We start from the raw sequence: 22,782 nt of genomic DNA on the forward strand, positions 1-22,782 counted from the left end.
GATGATGGTTTTATTTCTCTCATCTTCTCTGAATTGATTAGCTGTGCCCTAAACATTTCTACTGAAATCCATTTTTATTGAAAATGTACATACTATAGGTTTTTTTCGTTTTATTTTGGGTGATATAAGTAGTATAAATTTTCCAGATTTTTTTTTTTGTCGTCTCGTACGTTTTTTTTGTTTCCTCTGCATTTTTTTTCTGTGCTGTATCTGAACTCTTGTGTACTTAAGTATATTCATAATAAATATTTACAGTAATTTTTTTGTGTGTCCTTGTTCAGCATGGAAGCAAACAAGTGTACAGCATGAACTAATTAGGTAAGGGATAAATTCAGGATTTGAATGGTGCTATAAATGAAGTTGAACTTTCATGCAATAGACGTGCAGCTGTTCTTGGTCTGTGAGCAGGACCCATTTGAGGGACAGAACTGGGGATGTTCCTCTGCTGTAGTTGGAGGAGCTCCATCGCAGCCTCTGTTTGAGAAAACAAACATTTTGACCTTGAGGCAGTAAACGGTTATGGTGAACTAGCTGCGGTTTAAGAAAGCAAGAAGCCTACTTAAGCAGTTTCAGCTCTTCTGCAAGGCCATTCTTAAGATCCTCCAAATCTTTCTTGGATTTCCGTAGAACCTGTAACTCCACTTCTAGCTCTCTCAGGGTCTCTTTCAGTTCCTCCGCAGTCTCCTGTAGTAAAAAGGAGCAACATCTTAGTGGTGTGTTTGGCTTCATCCAAGGGTCATCACTTTGAACAGCTTGAATGTGTTATTAATGATGTGTAAAAGTAATATTCAGCTAGCTTGGCAGCAGTTGTTCTATGTGATCAAGTATCATAATAAGGCAGGAGCTGTAACAGAAGGGGGGCCCTCAGCCACTCTACCGTGTGCTGTGTGATGCTCTCCTCCCTCTCCCTCTCCATCAGGCTGATCCTTTGCTCCATACAGGATCTCTGCACCTCCAGTCTCTGCATGTTCTCTCTCAGGGGCCCCAGTCTGGCCCTCAGGTCCGTGGCCTGCTCCCTGCTCCCCCTTAGAGCATTCTCTCCAATCTGCCTCCTCTTCAGCAGCGCCATGAGCCGAGGTTCATACCAGCCCTCCAGCGCCTGCACGCTGCCACTGAGCCGCCGCTGCAGTCTGACTGAAGCCTGGCGACACTGGCTGACATCGCTCATGGCTCTGGGTCTGCAGGACTTACTAGCCTGGTCCCTCAATGAGTTGAGTTGGTTCCTCTGGGCCTCCTGGAGCTGAGACAACTCCTGGGTCAGGCTTTGGATGTGGGCCTTGAGCTCCTCCTATGGGCAGATGTACAGTAGAAGACAAATTTTCAAGAGCAGGCAGAGCAACAGCTGCTGCACAGGTTTGTGTAGAAACATGCAGATAGAACTTAAACTCAGCCTTGACCCCTCTCATGCGTTTATGTAGCCCATTTGCTCCAGGCTGCAGTGAGCAGTGAGGATAAAAATATGGCACCACTGACACTTTTTTCAGAACAGCTGCGCATGTCGAATTTTAGGAGACTTTGATGACCATGAACGAGCAGAATGGAGGCGTTTTATGATTTAGCGGTTGTTGTTTTTTTTTTACTTTGAAAATTAGTCTCTCTTCATGTCATTGGTTTGGGAAATTAGTGCAATATCTTGTCTCGGAAAACTCTAGTAGTATTTTGTGTCTGGAAAAAAACAAACTTCAATCAACCTTCCATCATCATGAGGCCAGCTGATGAGTTCATTTTATTTTTGGGTGAACTATCCCTTCAAAAACCAGTGGTTCTTACCTTTGTAACAGCAGACTGAGCCACCTGGTACTCTTGCTCCGCCAGCGCCACCTGGCTTTGAATGCAGTCTCTGGCTGTGGCAAACAGTTTCCTCTTCACCTGCTGTACTTCCTCATGAACAGCAATGTAATCCAGCTGAGCCAGAGTGACCAGCCTCCGCTTCTCCCCTAGCTTTCCCCTCAGGTGTTCCACCACTCGCTTCAAGGGTTCCTGCAGACAGAGGAACTCTCCGATCAGCTCGTCCCTCTGCATCTCTAGACGGGACACTTCCTGGATGTAGTGCTCAAACAGCTGCCCTAAGCCGTCCAGCTCGTCCATCTTTGCCGCGGGGAGTTGTTTACACTCCTCTTGGGTTGTGTCTGCGTCCATTTCAGAGTCGGTACAGCTGCTCTCTGTGACCTCCTTAACAAATCTAGACTCTGTTTGAGAACCCTCTGTAGGTGACGCGGCTTTTCCATTATCCGTTACACCTCGTTTGTCCATGAGCTGCTAAAAGGCAAGCTGGAAGGAGAGAGAAGGAGAAAATCAAAAAACTCTTAGCCAAAGATTGAACCAACACAAATAAATAATTGGATGGAAATTTTAAGCCCCTTTTTTCTTCAATATCAAGTTGTTTTGCATCACCAAGAATTCTAAATGTTATCACATTTGTGATTGATTACTAAAAAGGGTGATTCCTTGATCACGCAAAACACGCCTCAGTTTGATCAGCAACGCCTCACTTTCTACTCACTTTGTTTGTTGGTGGCAGTCCAGAGACTCCAAACCTCCAGCGGGTATACACACACACACACACACACACACACACACACACGTCTAAGAACAGGGTTTTCCTTCAGCTTTAAAGATCTCTCTGCAGTGTGTCTGTCCCCAGGAAAACAGAGGCACATTTTGTGTTTATTAATAACAACTGGAGTCACAGAGGAAATACTATCTGGGTTTGACGGAACACTCTCCGACCCCACCAGGGATCAGGAACTGTGTCATCAACTAATACATGTAGAGACCAGCTCGAGTGCCAGGGGGAGTTATATTTATACAGCCAGGTTTTAAGAGCATCTCCTGGCACCAAGATTGAAAACCATCGCAAGCACACTTTTATTTATGCAGGCTTGTATTTGCAGTATTAGAGGTCACCTGCCAATGAACTGAACACAGCTCATATATTGTGTTTGTTTTGTTTTGCATGCGGCCTCCTCACATTCACCATGGAAACATTCACAGCAAAGCTACGTGATATCTGAGCCGTAGGAATGTAGCGACATGAGCGTCTCCAGAGAAAAGGTTTCATTTCACATAAAATCCAAACTCAAGAAGCACATAAAAAGGCTTTTTTTTTAACAACTGAAGAAAATTTGAAACTAAAATACATTCTGATTAGTTCTTATCAAGATAATTAAGCCGTCTTCAGCAAGACACTGCAGACAAAAACACAGTGTGTCTTGCAAGTTATTTTGATTCCATATTGTCCTCTTCTCCTTGCATTGCGTCTTTCTTTCACACTGGTGGACAGACCCTCTGCAATTGTAACACGGTGGTAATGATAATACGCATGCTGTTTTATTTATCAATTTATAATTAAAAGTTAATGGCAAAGACATGCAGCAGAGCAGAAACATGTTCATTTATACATGACTCAGCACATTTATTTCAAGGATTCAAGGGATTTTTATTGTCATACCAGTTCACATTTACATGTTTATGGTGTGAAATTAGGACTCAGGTCCCAGTTTAAGAAGCCTAATAAATAAGTATAAAAATCAAGAAGGCGGAACAGTGTTGCAGTGGTCAGCATTGTGGCCTCACAGCAAGAAGGCTCGGGCACAGGGTCTTCCTGTGTGGAGTCTGCATGTTCCCCATGTTCCTGTGTGGGTTCTCTCTGGTACTCCAGCTTCCTCCCACAGTCCAAGGACATCAAGAGGGGACGAGGCTGATTGATACTCTAAATTGACTGTAGGTGTGGCTGTGAGTGTGGATGGTTGTCTGTCTCTATGTGTTGGCCCTGCGATGGACTGGTGACCCATCCAGGGTGAACCCCGCCTCTCGCCTGAAAGCCGCTGGGATAGGCTCCACCCCCCCACGACCCTTAACAGGAATAAGTAGAAGAAAATGGATGGATGGATGGAAAAATCAAGTACTTATAGAACAAAATATAACAACAAGAATAAACAAAATATAAACAGCAAAGAGTAAAAATATAAACAGTTAAATAGTGAAGCTGAATTTAGCTTTGCCGAGTTCTAAATACGCATGTGAAAGCAGGAGGTATAAGTACTGTGTGTAAACACACATGTCTGGAGGAGAAGGCTGGTGAATCAGGATATTCAACTTTCTAAAAACACACTTCCCTCTACGTGACCTCACACAAGGAAGTTCCCAAATTCAGATTTTACTCGTAGTTCCCCCGTCCCGCCGCTAGATGTCCTCACTACACTGACCGCGGTACTCGCACCTGAGCCGCCAACCTCCAGGTGGGATCTACAGGTCCTCCCCAGCGAGTCCTCGGCTCATTTGCCCTCCGTGGTCCGGTGGAGCGTCCACATACAAACCCCCAGAAACCGGCGGAGTCTCTCCCTGACACCCAAACAAACGGACCCGTACCAGCGAGTGCGGACACATCCGGACGCTTCTCCAAGTGCTGCTCACGGAAATGATTCACCTGAAGTTTTCCTTCGGACCGTGAAAGTTTATAGGTGGCGGAGGAAGAGGACGCAGCTGTGACGCTTCAAATGGAGAGAGGCTGAAGGGAGATCCGGAACATTAAAGTTTAAAGAGGTTTGAACACCACTTGTCGGGTTTTTTTTACTGCACTTTCATGTCTTCAAGGAGTCTTTGTGATTTGTCAACTCATTTGAGAACACGTTGGCATGTTTTAACAGTTAAAACGTTAAGTTACATGCTTGCAAAGAGGTAAAAAGTGGTGAAGTGACACCAAAGTGACTTCCGTCGTAACGCTCCAGTTGCATCAAGTTGGCTGATAAGTCCGCCACAGTTTTTCAGGCGTGAAACAAAACAACAGCAACCTTTTAACTGAACATTTAAGCCAGAGAAACATGATTGGTGACGTGATTGAACCGGCGTTATAATGAAAGAAGTGAGCTGCAAATGGATGGTAGGAGATCCAGGCTGAGTACAGGCATGCATGGAAACTAGGTGTGGGAGATTAGCTCGGCTTGGCCCTAGAGGGATCCTGAGTGAAGGTAATTTAAGACCTGTGGAGCTTCATCACAATGAAGACTACTGTATTATTTCCTGACCCCCTGCAAAAGAAGACTGCGCTTGATTGATCCTGTGCATGTGAAGGTCATAATGCTGCTGTGCTGTGTCCAGTCCCTCTACTTGATAACCCTGACCCTCCTCTGTGTTTGCTGATTCCTCTTCTGGACTTTGAGAGCTCTCCTGCAAACTGCTCCTTTCTCTTCCGGCAGTCAAGGGTTGACGGCCTGTTGTTTTTCCAGCTCCATGGCTTCAAGTTTACCTCTTGTACCCTGGTAGGTGAGGCTGAGACTTAGCTATTTGTTTAAAAAGGGTGTGTCGCATACTGGTGCTGCTTCTTTGCCAGCCTGCCGTGCTGAGGCTTGTACCCATGGAGATTACAGGTGAGTTATGTAAGCAGCAGAGGTACAGCAGAGCCTGCTAGACACCCGGGATTCAGATGGGGATGATGGTGGTGATGATGGTGATGGTGGTGATGGTGCAGCCAGAGTTGAGGAATAAAACAAGATAAGGATTTCACCGGGGACAAGTCAGAAGTGTCAGTGTGTGTGCTGCCGTCAGGAGATGGTGCAGCTGGTTCTCCACCTGAGAGAAGCAGATAGGTGAGTGGCAGCTCAGCGGAGGACAGGTGAAAGGTGCCAGGGTAGAGAGAGAGAAAGCAACAGGAGGAACAATGGGATGTTGCAACAGTTACAGACTCATGATTGTGTGTTTAAATGTTGATAAGCTGATGTGTGTGTCACCCTACAATCAGGGTGGGGTGGGGGTGGGGGGGGACTCCAGGCTGATGAGTGGGACACAGTGTGCTGTTGATCAAGGAGATGAGCTGATGAGTAACTGGTCTGTGGTTTCTGTTAACGCTTCTGAAAGACTAATCAATAGCAGCAATTAAGCGTGTGTGTGTGTGTGTGTGTGTGTGTGTGTGTGTGAGCAAAGCTATATCTGATTTGTCTACTCCAGTTGCATACCAAGACTTTCCGAGAGTTCTCTCGGGCTGTGGTCTCAGTTGAGGGCTTTTTATTCCCACACTCTATTTTCCTCCAAACTGCTGTCCACTTCAGCAACCGTCCGACTGAGTGAGACTCAGACTGAAGGGATTTCAAAGCAGCTCCAGAGTCTTTGTTATGTCTGGTGCGCAGCAGAGACGCTCAAGATGCCAGGATGTATTTTTAAACCGTAGTGTCCGGCTGTGTTTGCCGAGATGGTAACTTGTGCTGCTTCTGCTGCGGCGGCTGCAGTTCAGGGGTCTCCAGCTCCACGCAGGCTGAAGTCCTGGCTTAGACCCTTGGCAACCTCTGGAAGAAAAGCAAACATCTCTGCTGGGCTGTCCTCTCTCAGTCCCGCCAGAGCTTTAAATTTTTTTATTTTTTTTTTTAAAAGAACCAAAGTATTAAACAATTAAAAGTAGAAGCTGGTTTAAAGATCGTAAAATAAAAAGAAAAGCATCTAAGGATAGTTTGGGTAGGGGGACAAGCTAGTAGCTAATCTATCCCCTAAAAACACACACATAAAAAGGACTGAGGGATGTGCAAAAATAAAAATATCGCAATATTCAGACGCCCTGTTTCAATATGGATTATAATCACAATATTGGCTATGGTTGGGAAAAAAAAAACACATCAGGTCATCCAATCAGTATCCAGCAAATTGGTCCTGCATCGGGATGAGAAACGTGGTACACTGAATGGACGCATTTCAACATTTCAGAAATCATTTTGTGACATTTGACCGACTATTTGTCCCCCAGCACTGATCCAGTAGGGAATCATGGTACTGAAAATAATCCACAACACAGTATCCCGTTCAGGTGATGTTGGATGTATATTTTCATGGCCCACAGTGGTGCACTTAAAGATGGGTGGTACGTGTGTTTTGTCTTTTCCCTCCTGCATCTCTCCTGTGTGTCTCCAGCAGGCGGGAAGTGCCAGCCACGTATATTCAGCTTGAAGCCAAGATGGCCGATGGTTAACAACAGCGGAAACTGTCTAAAAATGTCAGTTCGCAGACCCTCAAGTGCATCTCTGGTACAATCCACGTCTTCTTTATCCAGCCAGATGCTCCGTAACCCACACACTCTTTTGATTTGAGTTAAAAACAAACAAACTGTAACACTTTCAGTTCGGCGCTACTGTTGAGGAGGGAGAACTCCCCTCTGGTTCACAGCAGCAACATATTGACATACACCCCCCCCCCCCCCCCCCAGCATTTATTCACTACGGTAAAGCTTTTAGTTCCTTAATATAAAGAGTTCTTTTTTTTAACCCCTTCTGCATCCATGCAGCATGTCTGGTGAGATCTGGCCTCGTGCTTTTTGCAGACAGAATTCTCCAAAAATTTAGCCCGAGGTAGTTTGAATCAGTCTCACTGCCCTGTATTTAAGAAGGGTTTCAAATATGTGTAAGAAAAAGTACTCTGAATACTTTTCTACACATCACTCTCAGAAAGTATTTTTAAAAAAAAACAACAACTCTAATATGTTTGTAAAAAAAAAAAAAACAACACTTCTTTATTTGCACTTTTTGTGTCAAAATGATTGTTGTGTTTCTCCAGCGCTAAAATGTTTGTGTGTGTGTCCCCCCTCCCTCAAAAAGCCCTCAGAGTCCAAACTAATGCCAGCCAGTGCACTTAAGCACATGTCACAGTATTATCTCTAAATGATCCTCATGCGCCGGCCATTATCCCGTTTTTCTTTTATGGCTCAGCCAGTCTCCTTGTCTACTGTATACGGGATATGTAGCATGGAGGTGAGGGAGGTGAGGGGGTTGGGGGGGGGGGCAGGGATGTGGCGAAAGGGAGAACAAGGGGAGGGGATGCAGGCGGAGGTGGTGGGAGGGTGAGAGCACATTTGGAGAGGGAAGAGCTCCTCGGTCGGTAATTATCAATCTCTCAGGAATGCAGCCGCGTCTCTTACCAGACAAGCTGCTGCATGGCTGCAGCGGCCTCGCAGCACGCCAACATGCGTCCACAGATCTGCACCGCAGCGCGCCGTGCTGTGTGTCATTATTGACTCCCGGCATTGTTGTGTTTATTCAGTGTTTATTTTCATCACTGTCGTTACCACATGGTCCTTTTCTGAAACTTTATCCTTTCTCCAGGAAGAAAAAAAAGGACCATATAATGTCAGTGAGAGATTGTGTGTTGGTTGCTATTCTTCACCACTGTGTCTTTAGAATGATGGTTTGACATCGGACTGCAGGGAACTTGCGGCCCCTTGGACGCTGGCTCCTCGTATTCAAATTCTCATGAGCACTTGGTCTCATTAATAGTCGCCAGGATTCCAGAAACGGTAAAAGGTACCAAAACTTTTCAAGGAGTTCCAAAAACGTAGTCATTACTTAGACTTCTGCTGTGCTCATCTCAGGTTTTGGCTTCTGAACCTTAACTCATAATGAAATGTCAAAGTTTGTATTGGCGTGGTGAGGCTGTTTTGTTATGAATGAATTACACGACTGGAACACAACGGGACCCGGCTAATGAAGCTATTAGCGTAGCTACAGCTTCGATGACTAAGTGAGCAGCTTTCATCACCTCAACGTCCCAACACCCTGTCATTGTTTCCTTCTGTTCTTGCCTGGCTTGGATCACCTCCTGTGCTCAGCTCCGAGTTTGTTTGAGGTGCTCTGTGGTCAGGGATGCACGTAGACACAAAAATGCGAGACAACTCTGAGGCGCTCTCTCTAAACCACTTACATATAGATATACATGCATTTTTTTTTAAAGTGTTTGTTGTCTTTTGTTGCATTTTCGACCTCTTCTTTGGTTTCTAGGTGTGGCGTAAAAGTCTGATTTCTGATTTTAAATCTAGATCGTCCACACGAGCGGGGCTTGATTATCTCGGATGGATATTGAATGATCATTTATTTAGAGAGAACACGACTTTAAAGGTAGTTTGAAGGACTTTTCTTCTTTTTTGGGGGGGCAGCGGATGCAACGTGAGCCCTGATACTACTGTCAGGAAAGTATTACAGTATTTTCACATGATTTAAAATGAAACACCACATACATACATATTTTTTGAACATGGAGCACAAGGACTTGTGGCTATAGCGCTTTCGTCGTTCATCTCAGTACCGTGCTGGCCGGTCTGGAACCACAGCGTTTGTGTGATTGCTAACAATTAGCAATGTCTGACTTGGGACTCATTTGTCTTTCTCTCTCTCTGTCGCTCCTTCCATTAACTTCGTCCTCTTCTCTTTTGTCTCGATTTCTGCACTGTGAATTCCAAGAGATTCAAGTACCTGAGCGCAGCTCTGGAAGGTAGCGGGGCTGTCGTGTCCAGTCAGCTCTGGAGTAGCTCAGGAACAGGCAGGAGGCACCAGTCTCCCGTCAAAATGTAATGTAACATCTCAATTATGTTGAGATTGATATTTCAAGATAAAAGTGTGATATAATGTGGTTGTTAAGCATTTGCTGGGAAGCAGTTTTGTGGGCCTCCCAAAGAAACTGTTGTAGAAAGATAGTGAAAGAGGATGATAAGTGAGTGGATTTTCTCGTATTATTAAAGCATATGTGGCAGAATCCACAAATTTTAAGTGTTTATTATCCAAAGTTGGATTAATGTTGTCAGCGGTGCTGTAAAGGATAATGTAATAGGAGGAACGAAGTCCTTCAAGGACCACAGTGGGAATATATCAGTCAGGATTTCCTAGGAAATGATATGAAATCATTTGACCTGGTCGGGGCGCTTTAACCAGCGTCTGTAAAACTTTTAACCCGGTAAACTCTCATCAAAACTGCCGAAAAATACGTTTTAAATCAGTTTTTTTCTTTTGTTTAGACATCAGGGCTGAAATATGTGCTACTGTACTGTGTATACACGTAGGGAGAGAATGTAAGCACAAACACCTTTTAGTCAATGGCCGTGCTAAAACTCCGGCTGTTTTCCTGCTGTCTTTTGCCTTTCCTCATCTTCTTTGCCAGAACAAAATGTATTTCTGTTGAAGAGGAGATCTTCCTGGCAATCAGTGCAGCTTGTTAGTCCCAAGTGGGCAGAGTTCTAGCACAGACAAGGTTGCTTCAGCCTGCTCTTAAGTAGCGGCGCTCTCCTTTGTTTGATGATGAACAGAGACGACAGGCAACGCCCAGTAACTCCAGTTTTCACAGTTGCTTAACAGTTGCCATTTACTCAGAGTCACTCTGTCAGTAGTTTACACGTTGTTATTGCTCAAAAAGGCTGTTGCTAAACTGAGGAAGACTTTAATAGATCCAAACACGCCCCCCCCCCCCCCCCCCCCGGAAGGATAGAGCTGTTATTTTCCTCTCACAGAGTAACCACATTAAACCCGATTTTAACCTCACTCACTGACAGCTAAGTCGGGCCTGGATGTGAATGCCCTCCTGGTGAGACCGAGCCAGTTCTAATTCAAACAAAGGTGGCTGTTTGTATCGCTGCCACTCCCTCTTGGCACTGCCTTATCCCCACGAAGCCGTCTGCTCCGTCAGCCTCCTTGTGTGAATGACTCCCTGCACTCGCAGCCCCAGTTCCTGTAGACACCCCCGCCAGCCCCGCCAACGCCTGCGGATTGTTCATGTTTTGCCAGAGCTGATAAGGCTGTGATTGCACTTGAGCTTAAAATTGGTATTGTGGGAGTTTTTGGTCGCAGACAGAAGGCCCCTGCACCATCCAGAGTCCAGAGCTGAGGTTATAAAGGCTGTCAAACAAGATCCTGAGGCGTAAACCCCACCTTAAAGGCATTGTGGTGAAGACAAACACGGAAAATGGCTTTATTGACACTTCACCTTTGACTCAGATCTCTTAAGGTTGCTGAAGTCACATCAGCGAAGTCATTGTCAAATATAACAAGAACTGGATTTCCCTCTCTCACTTTAGTAAAAAGCTACAGCAGAGCCCAGTGTTGCTCCATCATCCTGGGATTGGGCCCTGGCTTATATCTGCACTGTTACTTCTGCTTCTGTGCTTTGCTTTGGGCAAAGCAGGTGTCAGCGCTTTGTGTTGCTTTAACTCTGTTGACCTGCCTGCATAAGACTGGAGAAAAAAAAACAAAACAGATTTGCTGTGGAATTCACGTCCTGAAGCTGCACGACATTAGAGCTTTTAAAACCGATGCCATCAATACCTGCCATTTCCAGACGCGCTGAGTCTCTCAGTCTATATCATGACTGTGTGTAAACTATTATCAGTCCCGGTTTGCTTCCAGCTGATGTGTACACAGCGCTGTCAGTGTCAGAGCTGCAGGTGTTGACTCTGCGTTGAGGTTTGCAGCGTTTGAGCCGTACCTCCCGTTCAGTGTAGAAGCCTGACGTCTTTTCTAAAGGATAAGTAAACAGCATGTTGAGACACATGCCTGCTGGGGCTGTGTGTGTGTGTGTGTGTGTGTGTGTGTGTGTGTGTGTTTGTGTTTGTGTTGGGCTTATTCCATATGACCAGTTATGCTAATATCGTACACCCTGCTTTGATGCCTTGCTTTGTAGGAGATGTTGGTATGAGTGTGCAGTCAAAGCCTCAAAAAATATTGCACCCCAGTCTTTTGTGTGTGTGTGCGCGTGTGTGTGTGTGTTGTGTATCGGCTGGTTTGAAATGAGAAGTGTGGTTGGGTTGTAAGTAATTGCTGAGGCAGTGAATCGAGTCTGTCATTAAGATGTTGCTGTCTATCGCTGAGACTTTTATAACTCATTACTCCACCTAGGAGGTAAGGTTTTTGGGTGATGTTTGTTTGTTGTCTCAGCAGAAATATTCTTTTAAAAAAAAGAAAGAAAGAAAGAAAGAAATTACATGGTCAATTTTCACCAAACTTTGTGGAAGGGTGCAGAGATGGCGTAGGGAAGAAGCCGATTAATTTTTGGGCGGATCAGTCATCGCAGCAACAGGACATGTCGTGCTTTCTTTTGCGTAGATGTACTCCTCCGAGCAGGTCGACTTGATCCATCTCAGTTTGGTGAAATTTGACGGGTCACAGCAGTTAAATGGTGTTACCATGGTGATCCGGCCAATTTGATATATTTTCTCAAAGAGCAGGGAACTGGACCCCATATCGTGTTTTCCTCACTTAACCTTTTTGAGAGTCCAGGCCTGAAGACATCGAGGTGAATTTAGTGCCACCTAGTGGTTGCAGGATGTGCGAGGGGCTGAAAGTTCACCTTGGATGAGGTGCGTGCTCTCTGTGTGCTGTCAAGTTACCTTTCCCTTTAATAGATGTGAAGTTTACTTTTGTAAGCCTTTAAGTAAATATTTTAGAAGAAGACCTTATCAAACAAATGAAATTTAAGAGCTGTGACAGTTTTAAGGACGCTCAACTGTGTCACCTCTTAAAATCTGTTTGCAAAACTGATAATCGCAGGTTGTTATGTGTAATCATGGAAACGGCAGCGTGAGTCAACTCCTTGTGACCGGGGCTGCAAGTCCGTCCAGTGGGTGGTCCTCTGCATCTCCATCCCAGAGTTCCCAGTACTGCTCTCTAATCCAGGGAGTTGTGACACTCCCAGCATCCTCTCGGGCTATAAATGAATGAACCAGCCCCCTTTTTCCCAAGAGAGGCGTCTGATTGTTGCGGCTGTGGCCAATACAGATGCACAGACCTTCGTCATGGCCAAATGACAGTAATTCAGAGCCGGAGAAACACAGGGCTTCGTGCAGGGAGAGAGGCCTGGTGCTTTTCTCTCTACAAGATGGATGTTCACTGTTTTTAAGGCCTTTCACTACAACTCACCCTGTGTAGTGTTTCCACGACATGTGCTGCGCTGAATAACAAGTTCAACTTGGCTACATGAGGAACCAAAGTACTTCCAAAAAAACGCCACGTGTATTACGTTTATAAAGAATTCAAGTATGTAAAGTACTCTTCTTCTGCCTTAAGTCCAGAGCTTTATGCATGCATGCAGACCTCCCCCCAACAGTATCGAAACTAATGACAACCACTGGTTTTGAGAAGCTTCCTCCTATGTTCCCACATTCTGACTTTGCGAAGATGTGACTGAGTACAGGTTAATTTACGACCAAGTCCATGTCAGGCTCTTTGAAGAGTGCAGATCTGCCAAATACAAATTCCGTTTGCATCCAAACCGGTTTTCTTACTTTGATGACAAGAAGTTATTTAGAAAAGTCACATTTGTGTGCCGCAGAACACGACACAGATTCAGGCAGTTTCATCTGACTCTTGTGTGAGGAAGGGAAATCTTCCAGGAGACAGTTACTAAAAGTTTAGTAATCCTGAAAGTTGTCAGCAGTGTTAGTCACGCGTGACTGTGAAGCATCGCAGCATCCAGAAACTTTTCATCGACTTTCTCAATAACAAATCCTCAAGCATTTCATAATTTTTTTTCACTCTTTCTTCACTCCCACCTTCCTTTTTTTTGTCTGCTTATTTACAAGCTCCCACTCCCGTCAGCTTTAAAAGGGTGCTCCTACTTTTAGCCCTTGATTCAGAGATAAATATCTAATAAAGTATGCCGCTGGAAGACGCCCAGTGTAAGCTGCTGATCCCCAAGAGGAGTTTAGCAAGGTGAAGGGTGGAAGCAGGAGGAAGAAGGAAGGCAATGAGCTCATTGCGCCCAGAATGAAAAACGATGATAAAGGAAGACAGTTAAACACAGTAAGGAATGTGGGACAGAAACCACTCCAACATGAATGGACCGGGTTTCTTCAAAACACCTCAGTGGTGATGGTTTATTTGTCTAATCTTTGACTCTTCCTAGTGTGCTGGTGTGCATGTGTTTAAAAGCCTATGAGCTGAGGGGTGCGGCTTTGTGAATTATGACTCCATGTTATGGAATGAAGGGAGCGGTGCCAGGTCTTTCTTTGCAGAACTGTGAAGTTTGGTTTAGAGGCAGGGGAGAGGGGTCTCAGTCGGCTGGCTGTGTGGGCCGAATGAGCGGCGCCCAGGGACACGCAGGACAACACAAGTGGAGTGGTCTGAAGAATTAAAACAACGCTTTAGGCACATGTCAAATGTTTGTTTGTTTTTTAAATTGGTACAAAATCTATCAGTGTCTACTGGATCAGACTGCTAGATTTGTTCATTTTATTCTGTTGCCATGCCCCTTTCCAAACCTGTACTTTTAGGTTTTTAATGCTGGAATCACCTTGCTAAGCTTTCTTTGACATCACCCAGCTACTTCTGTGCTGTACCCAGAAGAGCGCCATGACAGGAACTCCAGAAATGCGTGAGAATAATGAACCCTGGTGAGGGGAAATCAAAGCTGGAAGGCAGGCGATAATTAGACCTGAGCTCCTTTGAGTTTGAAAGGTTCTTCTGCAGCAACTCAGATGTTAAATGTCCTGATCTTCTGGAACATAGCAGCTGGGTTTGTTTTCCTTCCAGCTTTTGCACGCCACTGCACACTATGACAGAATGACTGTGATGGACTGCCTGATGACAGTAGAAATCTGCAATAATAACCTGTCAAGCGATAGTAAAATTCAATACCTGCCTCCTCTCTCTTCCCTTCTCTTTTTTCAGGGCTTAACTCCCAGGAGAGGTGGTATGTCAAACCGTGACTCGCTGGGTTGTGGGGATCTGCTTCCCCAGGATGTGGTTGACATTTTTGCCCAGGAGAAGCACAGTAAACTGGGTCGGAAGAAGCGCAGTCGCTCCCTGGGTCGGGCTTTGGGTTGGCTGAAGGGTAAGAAGAGGAAGGATCTCGACGCTAATGGGCAGAGACTGGGTTTGGGTCCTGCTCTCGACCTGGCCTTAGACGGGCAGCAGGGTGGACCCAAGTCAGGCCACAAGTCAGGAAGACAGGCCCATTCACATGGAAACAGTCACGGTAAGAGCCCACAGGATGATTTACGCTCATCACATCCTCTCTGTTATATTACACCAGTGTTTACCTCTGCAGTTGTGTTCTAGTTTATAATGAATTACACTCTGCGTCCGTACTGATCTATGAATAGAAGTTAAGATGAAGTCGTACACTTGTGAAGTACAGCTTTACATAAACAAATCAAGCCATGGAGTACGGGAGGAAGCTGCTGGGAGGTTCTGACAAATGTCTGTTGGGGAATTTTAACCTGGCTAATCATGTTTACATGAACCCATAGTGAATTCTGTGTTCGCTTCCCCTGAACACAATCAGTCAGCTCCTGATTATCAGGTTGTTTTTTTGTTTTTTTGGATGTCAAAGACTTTAGAAGACGTGTGTCGTGGAAGACCAACGCTTCCGCTGTGAGCTCAGTCAAGGTCGAGAGTTTATTTGACCTTTTGTACATCAACACCAGGCCTGGAACATTCACACATGCTCGTCGCTTCAGACCTAAGGAAATATATTGGTTTTGTATCATTATATTTTCAATATAGTTGTCAATTAAAATATGAATATTGATGAGTGAATGATGATTGCTTCTGATATTGTAAATCATATCACAATTGCAATACCAGCCCTGCCAATGACGGCCCGATTACTAGATGGCCTCCTGAAAAATATCGATGAATGAGATGAACAGATGATGGAGTGAATCAGTGTGAGGAGTTACTAGCCCAGCAGTGCTGTAGTCTCTTAGAGCACATGGTAGTGAATGCCCATGGAGCAGTAGCAGAGTTTTGGAGTTGAGTGGGAAGAAGTAGCTGGGAACCAGTGGAATATCCTGCTCCTTGGCTCTCAGACATGCATGTTTGCTCACTGGAGGCGTGTTTGAACAGACCGACTTCCTACTCACCCTCTGACCTCAAGGATTGCTTTGTTTGCTGTGAAAAAAAAATCTCTGTCTGTCCCGTTCTGTGATATATTCACTCGCTCACCTGGTGTGCAGGTTATGCGCGAGGGTGGAGTGCTGCTCTGCGGCTGTCGTCTATTCTGGGCATGCGTGAAGTTGAAGGGACACAATAATGATAAAAAAAGAAGCAAAACACAGATTCCTACACATAAATAATCACATAAATACATCTTCGCACCCTCTGAAGAAAAGTGCAGCCGCATTGCTTTTTTTCCTGGGCTGAGCAGATCTTGTCCGAGCTTGCACATGTGCGCTCATATATCAGCCTGCTAAACGATTCCAAACCAGTTTTCTTTTTCGCTCTCAGTGCAACAAGTAGACTGAATGTTGTTTTGTTTTTTTCCAGTTTACTGTGTTTTTGAAATGTGACTTCAGCTTCGTATCCTCACGAATTCCGACTTTTTCTCACGGATACGAGACCCACATCAGACAAACAAGCAAAAACACACATGTAGCAACGCTGTGTGTTTAGAGTTGTTTAATTTGTGTTTGTCTGGCAGTGCGTGGGTAGTCCTGGGGTATTGCTGTGCAGACAGAGGAGGATCCGCTTGTTGCTGTTGCTGCCTCTCCTCCAGCCCAGGGGTATTTCCCAATGATCACACAGGCGAACTATACCCACAACAAAAGATGAATATGTGGATATTTCATCATATCTGTGCTTTTGGTTGATGACAAATGCATGGACTAGCTAGTGCGTACGTATGTAGACGGCATTGCACAATATTTGCTTTATATTGAGCCACTCCAGCAGTGTGCAGTTGGGTTTTTGTTTTATGCAAGAGAAAGTAAACCTTGAAAGAGATAACATGTTTCTCCAAGGTCAGCTCGGAGGCTACCCTCCAGTGTCAGGCGGAGGCCCAGACTTCTCCGCGCATTCGCACTACGCACTCAAACAGAAGAACAGTTAAGAACCGATTTATGGGTTCTTTTTAAAGCTACAAGTGTTGACTACTTTAAGATATGCTGATGTTGTGTCCTCTGACCAAGGAACAGGCTGTTTAGTGTTTGTTTGTGCTGCTGACAATCAGGGCAAATTCCCCTTCAGATGGGTCCTCTGATTAGGAAGAAGCTCACCAATTCCTGAAATGCTGTCTGAGGAGTTTTATTTGCAGAGCAGGACTACTGTACCGCTCCTGCCCAGAGAACTGTATACTTGTCGCTGAGCGTCTGGTGATGATGATGATCTATATTGATGCCAAAGGGGCCTCCTGTCCGCCAAATGCCTGGTATGGTGGCCGAGCGCCAGTTAATTAAAAGCCATGCCAGGACTGTTACAGTGAGAAAGGAACAAGGGGTTCTGTTTTTCCTGACCCCTCCAGTCACACTGCTCCTCCTCTCGCCGAGACACTGGCACTGGCAGCGCGTCGGTATGCGACTCGTATGAAGACCTGATGAATACTTTGATTCGCACCAATTCAAACCTTGTGGAACTCTCAGACCAGTGAGAGTTTTGAAGCAAACGCATCACACGCCTCTTCTCCAGTGTTTTTTCAGCTGTTTTGCAAAACGTTGTGACAGAGCGCGGGGTGGGGGGGTGGGGGGGGGGGGTCTGTGGCAGAGGCCAAATCTCTCAAATACGATGAACTCCTTTACTCCGTTCAGATCGTTCCAGCTTTTAGAGTGAATTTCTGACCGATTCATTCAAATACTAATGAACAGGTGATGGAGGGTTCGATGTGGGATCACGTCACGGTAACATTTTACTCTCCTAATTCTAGACGCTCTTTCAGGTTGAGTTCCCAAACCCTGCATAGAGTTATCTAGTTCTTTGCTTGGAAGTCATTTGGTAAACAAAGATTGAGCTCAAACTCCACGAATCTTGTTTGAGCAGAGAGGGAACCTGCACAGTTGCCTGTGTGTAGCGATAAACTCTGGCCTTCTGGACCTTCTGACTGTGGAAACCTCACTCTTCCTCTGCTTTGTCTCCCTCAGTAACAGAGGTTTGGTTCCATCCCAGGTCAAAAGGCAGAGGTCATCTGTTGTCACGCAACCTCTGTTTCGAGTGGCTTTAGCTGTCATACCTGAGTCTTTGGGTTCTTGTCTGATGGTTATTGCATTCCCAGCAGAGCTGTCACTCCTCTGGATCCTGTACAACAAGATGACACGTCTCTCTTATGTAACCTCTCAGATTTTTGTTGAGTTCTTAATGGGCTTTAAGAGGAATTCTCTCAGCGAAACTAAATGGACATGACTGATGAGGTCATACACTTCCATCAAGGTACCATCAGAGGGTCACCTGTTAGCCCCAAACACTCCCTCTGAGATTCTTTGCATTCCTTAGCTTTATGAAGATATTTTTTTTGAGGAAGCTAGATAAAGGGAGCCCTTTGTGTGTGTATGTGTGTGTGTGTGTGTGTTTGGCTCACATGCCATGATACGTGATACTGAGCTACTTCATTTGGCTGTCTCCGATGAATATTTGTGTCGTGGACATGCAGGATTGTTGCGCCCGGCTGTATTTGTATTTAAAGCCTTGTCAGTTTAAGGTGCTATGTGGTCGCACTTTGACACAAATGAGACACTAATCTTGTAACGCAGTGTCTGATTAGAAACAGATGCAGGTGTTTCAGCTTCAAACTGGTTATATTGTATTTAAAAAAAAAAAAAAAAGTTAGATGGCATTCCAGCATAAAAAGGTGTGTTTTTGTTAGGGTTTTTTTTTTTTTTGGGGAAGCTGCAGTTTTTATCCTTGGGATGGCACATAAGACACGTGGACAGAGTGGCTGTTGGCCGTCTGAAGGGAAGTGAAAGAAGCAAACATCGGCGCGGAGCAGCAACATTACATCTTTAGGGTGAAGTCCTTTAACACCCAGGCCCAACAATGCTCCTCACACCTGTTTTATTCATACACTGAATTAGAAATGGAACTATTTTTTAATATGGTTTGCCAAGCTGCACTTGTTTGTGTTTATGAGACACCGAGCACGTTGGTGTTGTTGTGATGATGAAACAACGAAGAACAGGTTTGTGGAAACTGACCGAGTTTCACTTTCTTCCTCTCACGTTGGGAAGCAGTTTACTACTTTTTAGGTTCGCTGTCACCTCCGGGAGGCGTATTCCTCTGAGAGATGGCGCCATTATCACAGGCAAGGTATTTATTTACTCTATTTGTGATGGGTTTTTGTTAAATTATAAAGCCTCAGTGGGAAAGCATGAGGGAAACAATTAAGGAACTTTGAGAGGGCGTGCCTCTTCAAATGTGAACTATCTGAAAGTTACAGTTGCGGCTACTTAAAGTGATACTTAATTTAAAAAACACACACACACACATGAAACAAAAACAAACAGGTGTCCTCGTCTCAAAGAGGCTTTTTTTCCTCTGCTGTATCACCCATGAGGGACTCCAGAATGCAGGAGGAGCCAGCCACTTAGATTTAGCGTGACGCTACTGCCTAGCATAAGCTAACAACAACAAAATGGTTGTTTATTCTCATTTATCCACAAAAACTTTGACTTGAACTAAATAATAAACTAACTACAACACTTCCACTTTGCCGCCACCACGATGAAAATGAATTGAACCGGATGATATTAAAAAAAATGCACTTGAGTCAAGTCAAGTCAATTTTATTTGTACGGCGCCAAATCACAACAGAAGTTCTCTCATGACACTTTCCAAGTAGAGCAGGTCCAGCACCTCACTCCTTCAATGAATCTACATGCAACAATTCTCCATCAGCAAGCACATCCTGCAACAGCAGCCACCAAAACCTTCCTTTTAGCAGGCAGGAACGTGGAGCAAATCCAGGCTCAATGGGGACGGCCTTCTGCTTTGACCGGTTTTGGGGGAAAGACAGCAGGAGAGCAGGGCAGAGACAAAGACAGATAATGGAGGACAACGGATAAAGAGAAGGAAAGAGAGGGACAGAGTTGAAGAGAAAGAGAAAGGGAAGAGACTGATGGACAGACGGGGACGTGAGCAGGTGGAGCTACGGGTGGCAGCTTGAGCCTCTTCAGGTCTGTAGCCTCCTCCAGCAGCACCCGGGATCTGGGATCTTGAGAGCATGTAAACTGGCATTTTTGGGCCCTTTTGTCAGTGTAACTGTGGCAAGCCGTTAGTTGCCATTAGCATCAAGCCAACTATAGGTAACTGGCTCTTTCTGCCACAAACAAGCAATGAGAATACCCGTCCGTTTGAGCGCAAGATACCTGTTTGTGAGGGCAAATACACCTTTTGGGCCAAGTATTTCTTTAATCTGCTGATACGTCTTGTGAGGCTGAAGGAATATCTATGGTTCGGAAGTAGACCACATGCTTATTAAGCGCTTGGACTGTTTATGGTAACAGAGTGTTATGAGAGTTTACGAGGATTTTATTTCGGTAGGTGCAGAGTCGCCACACCCAAATGGCGGAGGATCATATTCAGGTCACTCAAATCAGGTTCACTAAGTGTCAGTTTGCCCTCAAGTCCCATTTGAATAATGTGCTTGAGTTTCCCATCATCAAGTTCCTTTTTATTCTTTGCAGTCTTGGTGTCAGTGTTACCAAACTGAACAGAATGGTCAAATCCTACTTGGTTTCATCGTGGAGATATGAGATGTTTGTAGCTTTAAACAACTGCACAGCCTGTTGTCAGGAACATATTTGCCAACACACTGTGGTAAGTCCACAGAGAGACTGATAAGTATGTGCTTGGAAAGTTTTGTGAGTCACCCCTCAGTATTTTTCAATCAAATGAGGAGGTTTTTGGAGGAATATGACTCATCATGAGGAACAGAAATCTGCGGTGCTGTTGCTGAAGATAACTTTGTTCTCAACTAGTGCAGAAAGTTTCAGTAATAAAGGTGCTGGTTGTTGTTGTAGTTTTTCTCTCCCAGAACGCGCTGTTCTTTCAAGGACTCCTAGCGATAAGCCTGCACTTTTTTCACTTGTATGTACTGTAATTGAAGTACTTGCCATGATTACATCAGCATAACCTGCTGTCTCAGTGCCCAGAGGTGTTAGGGTGTTGATCGTTGGAGCTCCACCTGATCGGTACAGAAGACGTTCAGAATGAGAGTGTGCAGACACTCTTGTCATTGAATTCAAAACAAATGCCCACTCCATGGCATGTTTCTAGTGGAAAAGTTGCTGGATCATTGGCCAGCAGCATGAATATTTGTGCTAAGTGTTACTGCGGTTCACCCCGTAGCTGAACTGCCTCGGAGAGTGGAACACCCCTACAGCCATGTGGATGAAAATGATGTCACAGTTTTTAATCATCAGAGTTAAAATGTTCTATTTTAAGAGGCCAGTAGTGGAAAATGATGTATTTTTACTCAGACACACCGTTTATGTTCCTACATCTTATGCTTCACTTATCACTTCCACCTCACTAAATTTGTTTGACGGTTTACTCGCTCGTGACTGTGAAGGCTCTACACGAGAGTTAGTAGAACAAGCTTTAAAGAAAGCAACGGTGTTCAAGATTAAACCAGCGCTACAAACGTTTTCTGTTTTGTTTTTTTTCCTCAAAAAAAAATGTCATTGAATATTTGAACGATCGAATGAATTTTTGTATCAGAAATTTCTCCTTCTGTCTCCGATTCCTCTCAACGCCTGCAACGTACAACCTTTATATGAAGTTGTTGAAACCAGCTCCACCTGCAGCAGCTACAAGGCTGACATGCCGCTGACACGCTGATGGAGTTCTAACCTAATGATGTCATACGGTGTGTCCTAATAAACACCCTTGTGCTCACAATAACGTGAGCTATTTTTGACAGCTGTGAGCTGGAGACAGCACGATTCCAGGTTGTCTGTTCTACTTGAGGAACACGATGAGTTTTTTTTTTTTTTTTCTTTTAAGATTTGGCACAAACGTCCACTGGAAGTGGGAGACGAACTGAAAAGATTTAGGCGATCAAAGCTCAAGGTGGCATCACATGAACACAATGTCTCAGCGATGCCTCCAGACAATTTCTTCAAATATAGTACAAACAACACTGACTCCAGGATGACCTGAGAACACGTGTGTGTGGGTGTGTGTGTGTGTGTGTGTCAGTGTCAAAGGTCACAGGGACACGTAGCAGATGCATTCAATGTCTTGTTTTATGGTCTGTAATCACATGTAGAGGAAGCCAGTGGCTACGTTGTTCTCAGCTCCAGGGAGATCCAGCAGGCCTGAATATTTCACATTCTCCTGGACTTTTTTATAATTGGATCTGATTTGTTGCTGATGGCCTTGTGAAGCTGGCACCGCAGTCTCTGAGCAGGGCTTTTCCCCACCCCTGTTGAGAGGCCATTCAGGATGGAAGCTAGTGTACATGCACAAAATATTTGTCAGTATCTTTTAGTGGTGATACATGCTTGTTGTGTCAATCTGCCTGCCAGATGTTGCCATAATATCTGCATCACACTCATTCTTCCATCCTCCCTCTCAGATGTGATGTGGTGTTATTTTTAGCACACAAGCCTTCACCCGTACAAGCACTCGTGCCCGGTGTAACAGGACTAATACAGAAGCAGTGGGCTTTTGGCTTTTTTTCCCACTGTCTTTGCATTGTGCTCAGTTGCTTTTGTTCTGATTAGAAAGGCTGAAGCACCTGGCAGACAGCACCCTCAGCGCTGGAGAGAATGCCTCTGCATGGTTGTCTGTCTGATGGTGCAAAACAAGAGAGAGGCAAGTCAGGGCAGAGACTTGAGGTGTGTGTGTGTGTGTGTGTGTGTGTGTGTGTGTGTGTGTGTGTGTGTGTGTGTGTATGTGTGTCGCGGGGGTATTTGCATATATTTGATTCCCATGAAGCCGTTCCTGGAAGAGTCGCATCTCGTCTGTGGTAGGTTGTTCCTCTTTTGATGTGTGAACTGTGCTTTCTACAGCTCAGGCCTATAAATTTGAGCTACGAGCGTTCTGAGGCTGAAGGAATCATGGTTCCCTGGCTCTTAGCGTTGTGCCATGCAGGTTTAGAGGAGCATAAATCACTTGAGAGCGTATTCCTGGAGAAGAGTAATGCCACAAAAATCCTCAGTTGCCCCCCCGCCCCTTCTTATGTGAGCTCCACATGTCTTTTAGGTTTAGAAAGTCATTTTGGTGTGTGTTGCTACAAATGGAGGCCGTGGAGTTCATGCCTTATGTTTTTGGTTATGTTGGTATTTTTCAGGCTGATTCGAGTGCAACTTGACTACATAAAGCTATGTTTGATCTTTTT

At 44.9% G+C, this 22,782-nt stretch overlaps 2 protein-coding genes across 6 annotated transcripts in view; one reads left to right on the plus strand and one right to left on the minus strand.

The window, feature by feature from the left end:
* Positions 1-22: 22 nt before the first annotated feature.
* On the minus strand, positions 23-2,265 carry LOC147246750 (syncoilin-like). The gene is made up of 4 exons (XM_086182666.1): positions 1,771-2,265; positions 878-1,288; positions 560-684; positions 23-474 (listed from the first exon to the last, which is right to left on the minus strand). The coding sequence occupies exons 1-4, from the start codon at positions 2,251-2,253 to the stop codon at positions 369-371; spliced, it is 1,125 nt and encodes a 374-aa protein (XP_086038792.1). The 5' UTR covers positions 2,254-2,265; the 3' UTR covers positions 23-368.
* A 1,983-nt stretch (positions 2,266-4,248) lies between these two features.
* The window catches only part of LOC147246751 (uncharacterized), a 29,433-nt gene continuing 10,899 nt past the window's right edge, over positions 4,249-22,782 (plus strand). The window contains exons 1-2 of one of the 5 annotated variants that reach the window (XM_086182933.1): positions 4,249-4,545; positions 14,403-14,709. In XM_086182933.1, the coding sequence (XP_086039059.1) occupies positions 14,427-14,709 (283 nt within the window). In that variant the 5' untranslated portion in view covers positions 4,249-4,545; positions 14,403-14,426. Of the gene's footprint in view, positions 4,546-4,677; positions 4,971-5,239; positions 5,262-5,345; positions 5,370-5,439; positions 5,589-14,402; positions 14,710-22,782 lie in introns of those variants that run through there. The other 4 variants (XM_086182935.1, XM_086182937.1, XM_086182936.1 and 1 more) reach the window with 4 other exon arrangements.

The sequence above is a fragment of the Aulostomus chinensis genome, chromosome 17, assembly GCF_037954235.1.
Source record: "Aulostomus chinensis isolate RoL2024-O1b breed Wild chromosome 17, RoL_Achi_v1.0, whole genome shotgun sequence".
In the NCBI taxonomy this organism is placed as follows: domain Eukaryota; kingdom Metazoa; phylum Chordata; class Actinopteri; order Syngnathiformes; family Aulostomidae; genus Aulostomus; species Aulostomus chinensis.

Bases quoted from the DNA above. Each gene is read 5' to 3' on its own strand.
- LOC147246750 (XM_086182666.1), bottom strand. From the start codon at position 2,253: ATGGACAAACGAGGTGTAACGGATAATGGAAAAGCCGCGTCACCTACA. The intron at 1,289-1,770 runs GTAAGAACCACT...ATCTGCCCATAG, and splicing joins CTCAGTCTGCTGTTACAAAG to GAGGAGCTCAAGGCCCACAT. The intron at 475-559 runs GTAGGCTTCTTG...TTTCTCAAACAG, and splicing joins GAAGAGCTGAAACTGCTTAA to AGGCTGCGATGGAGCTCCTC.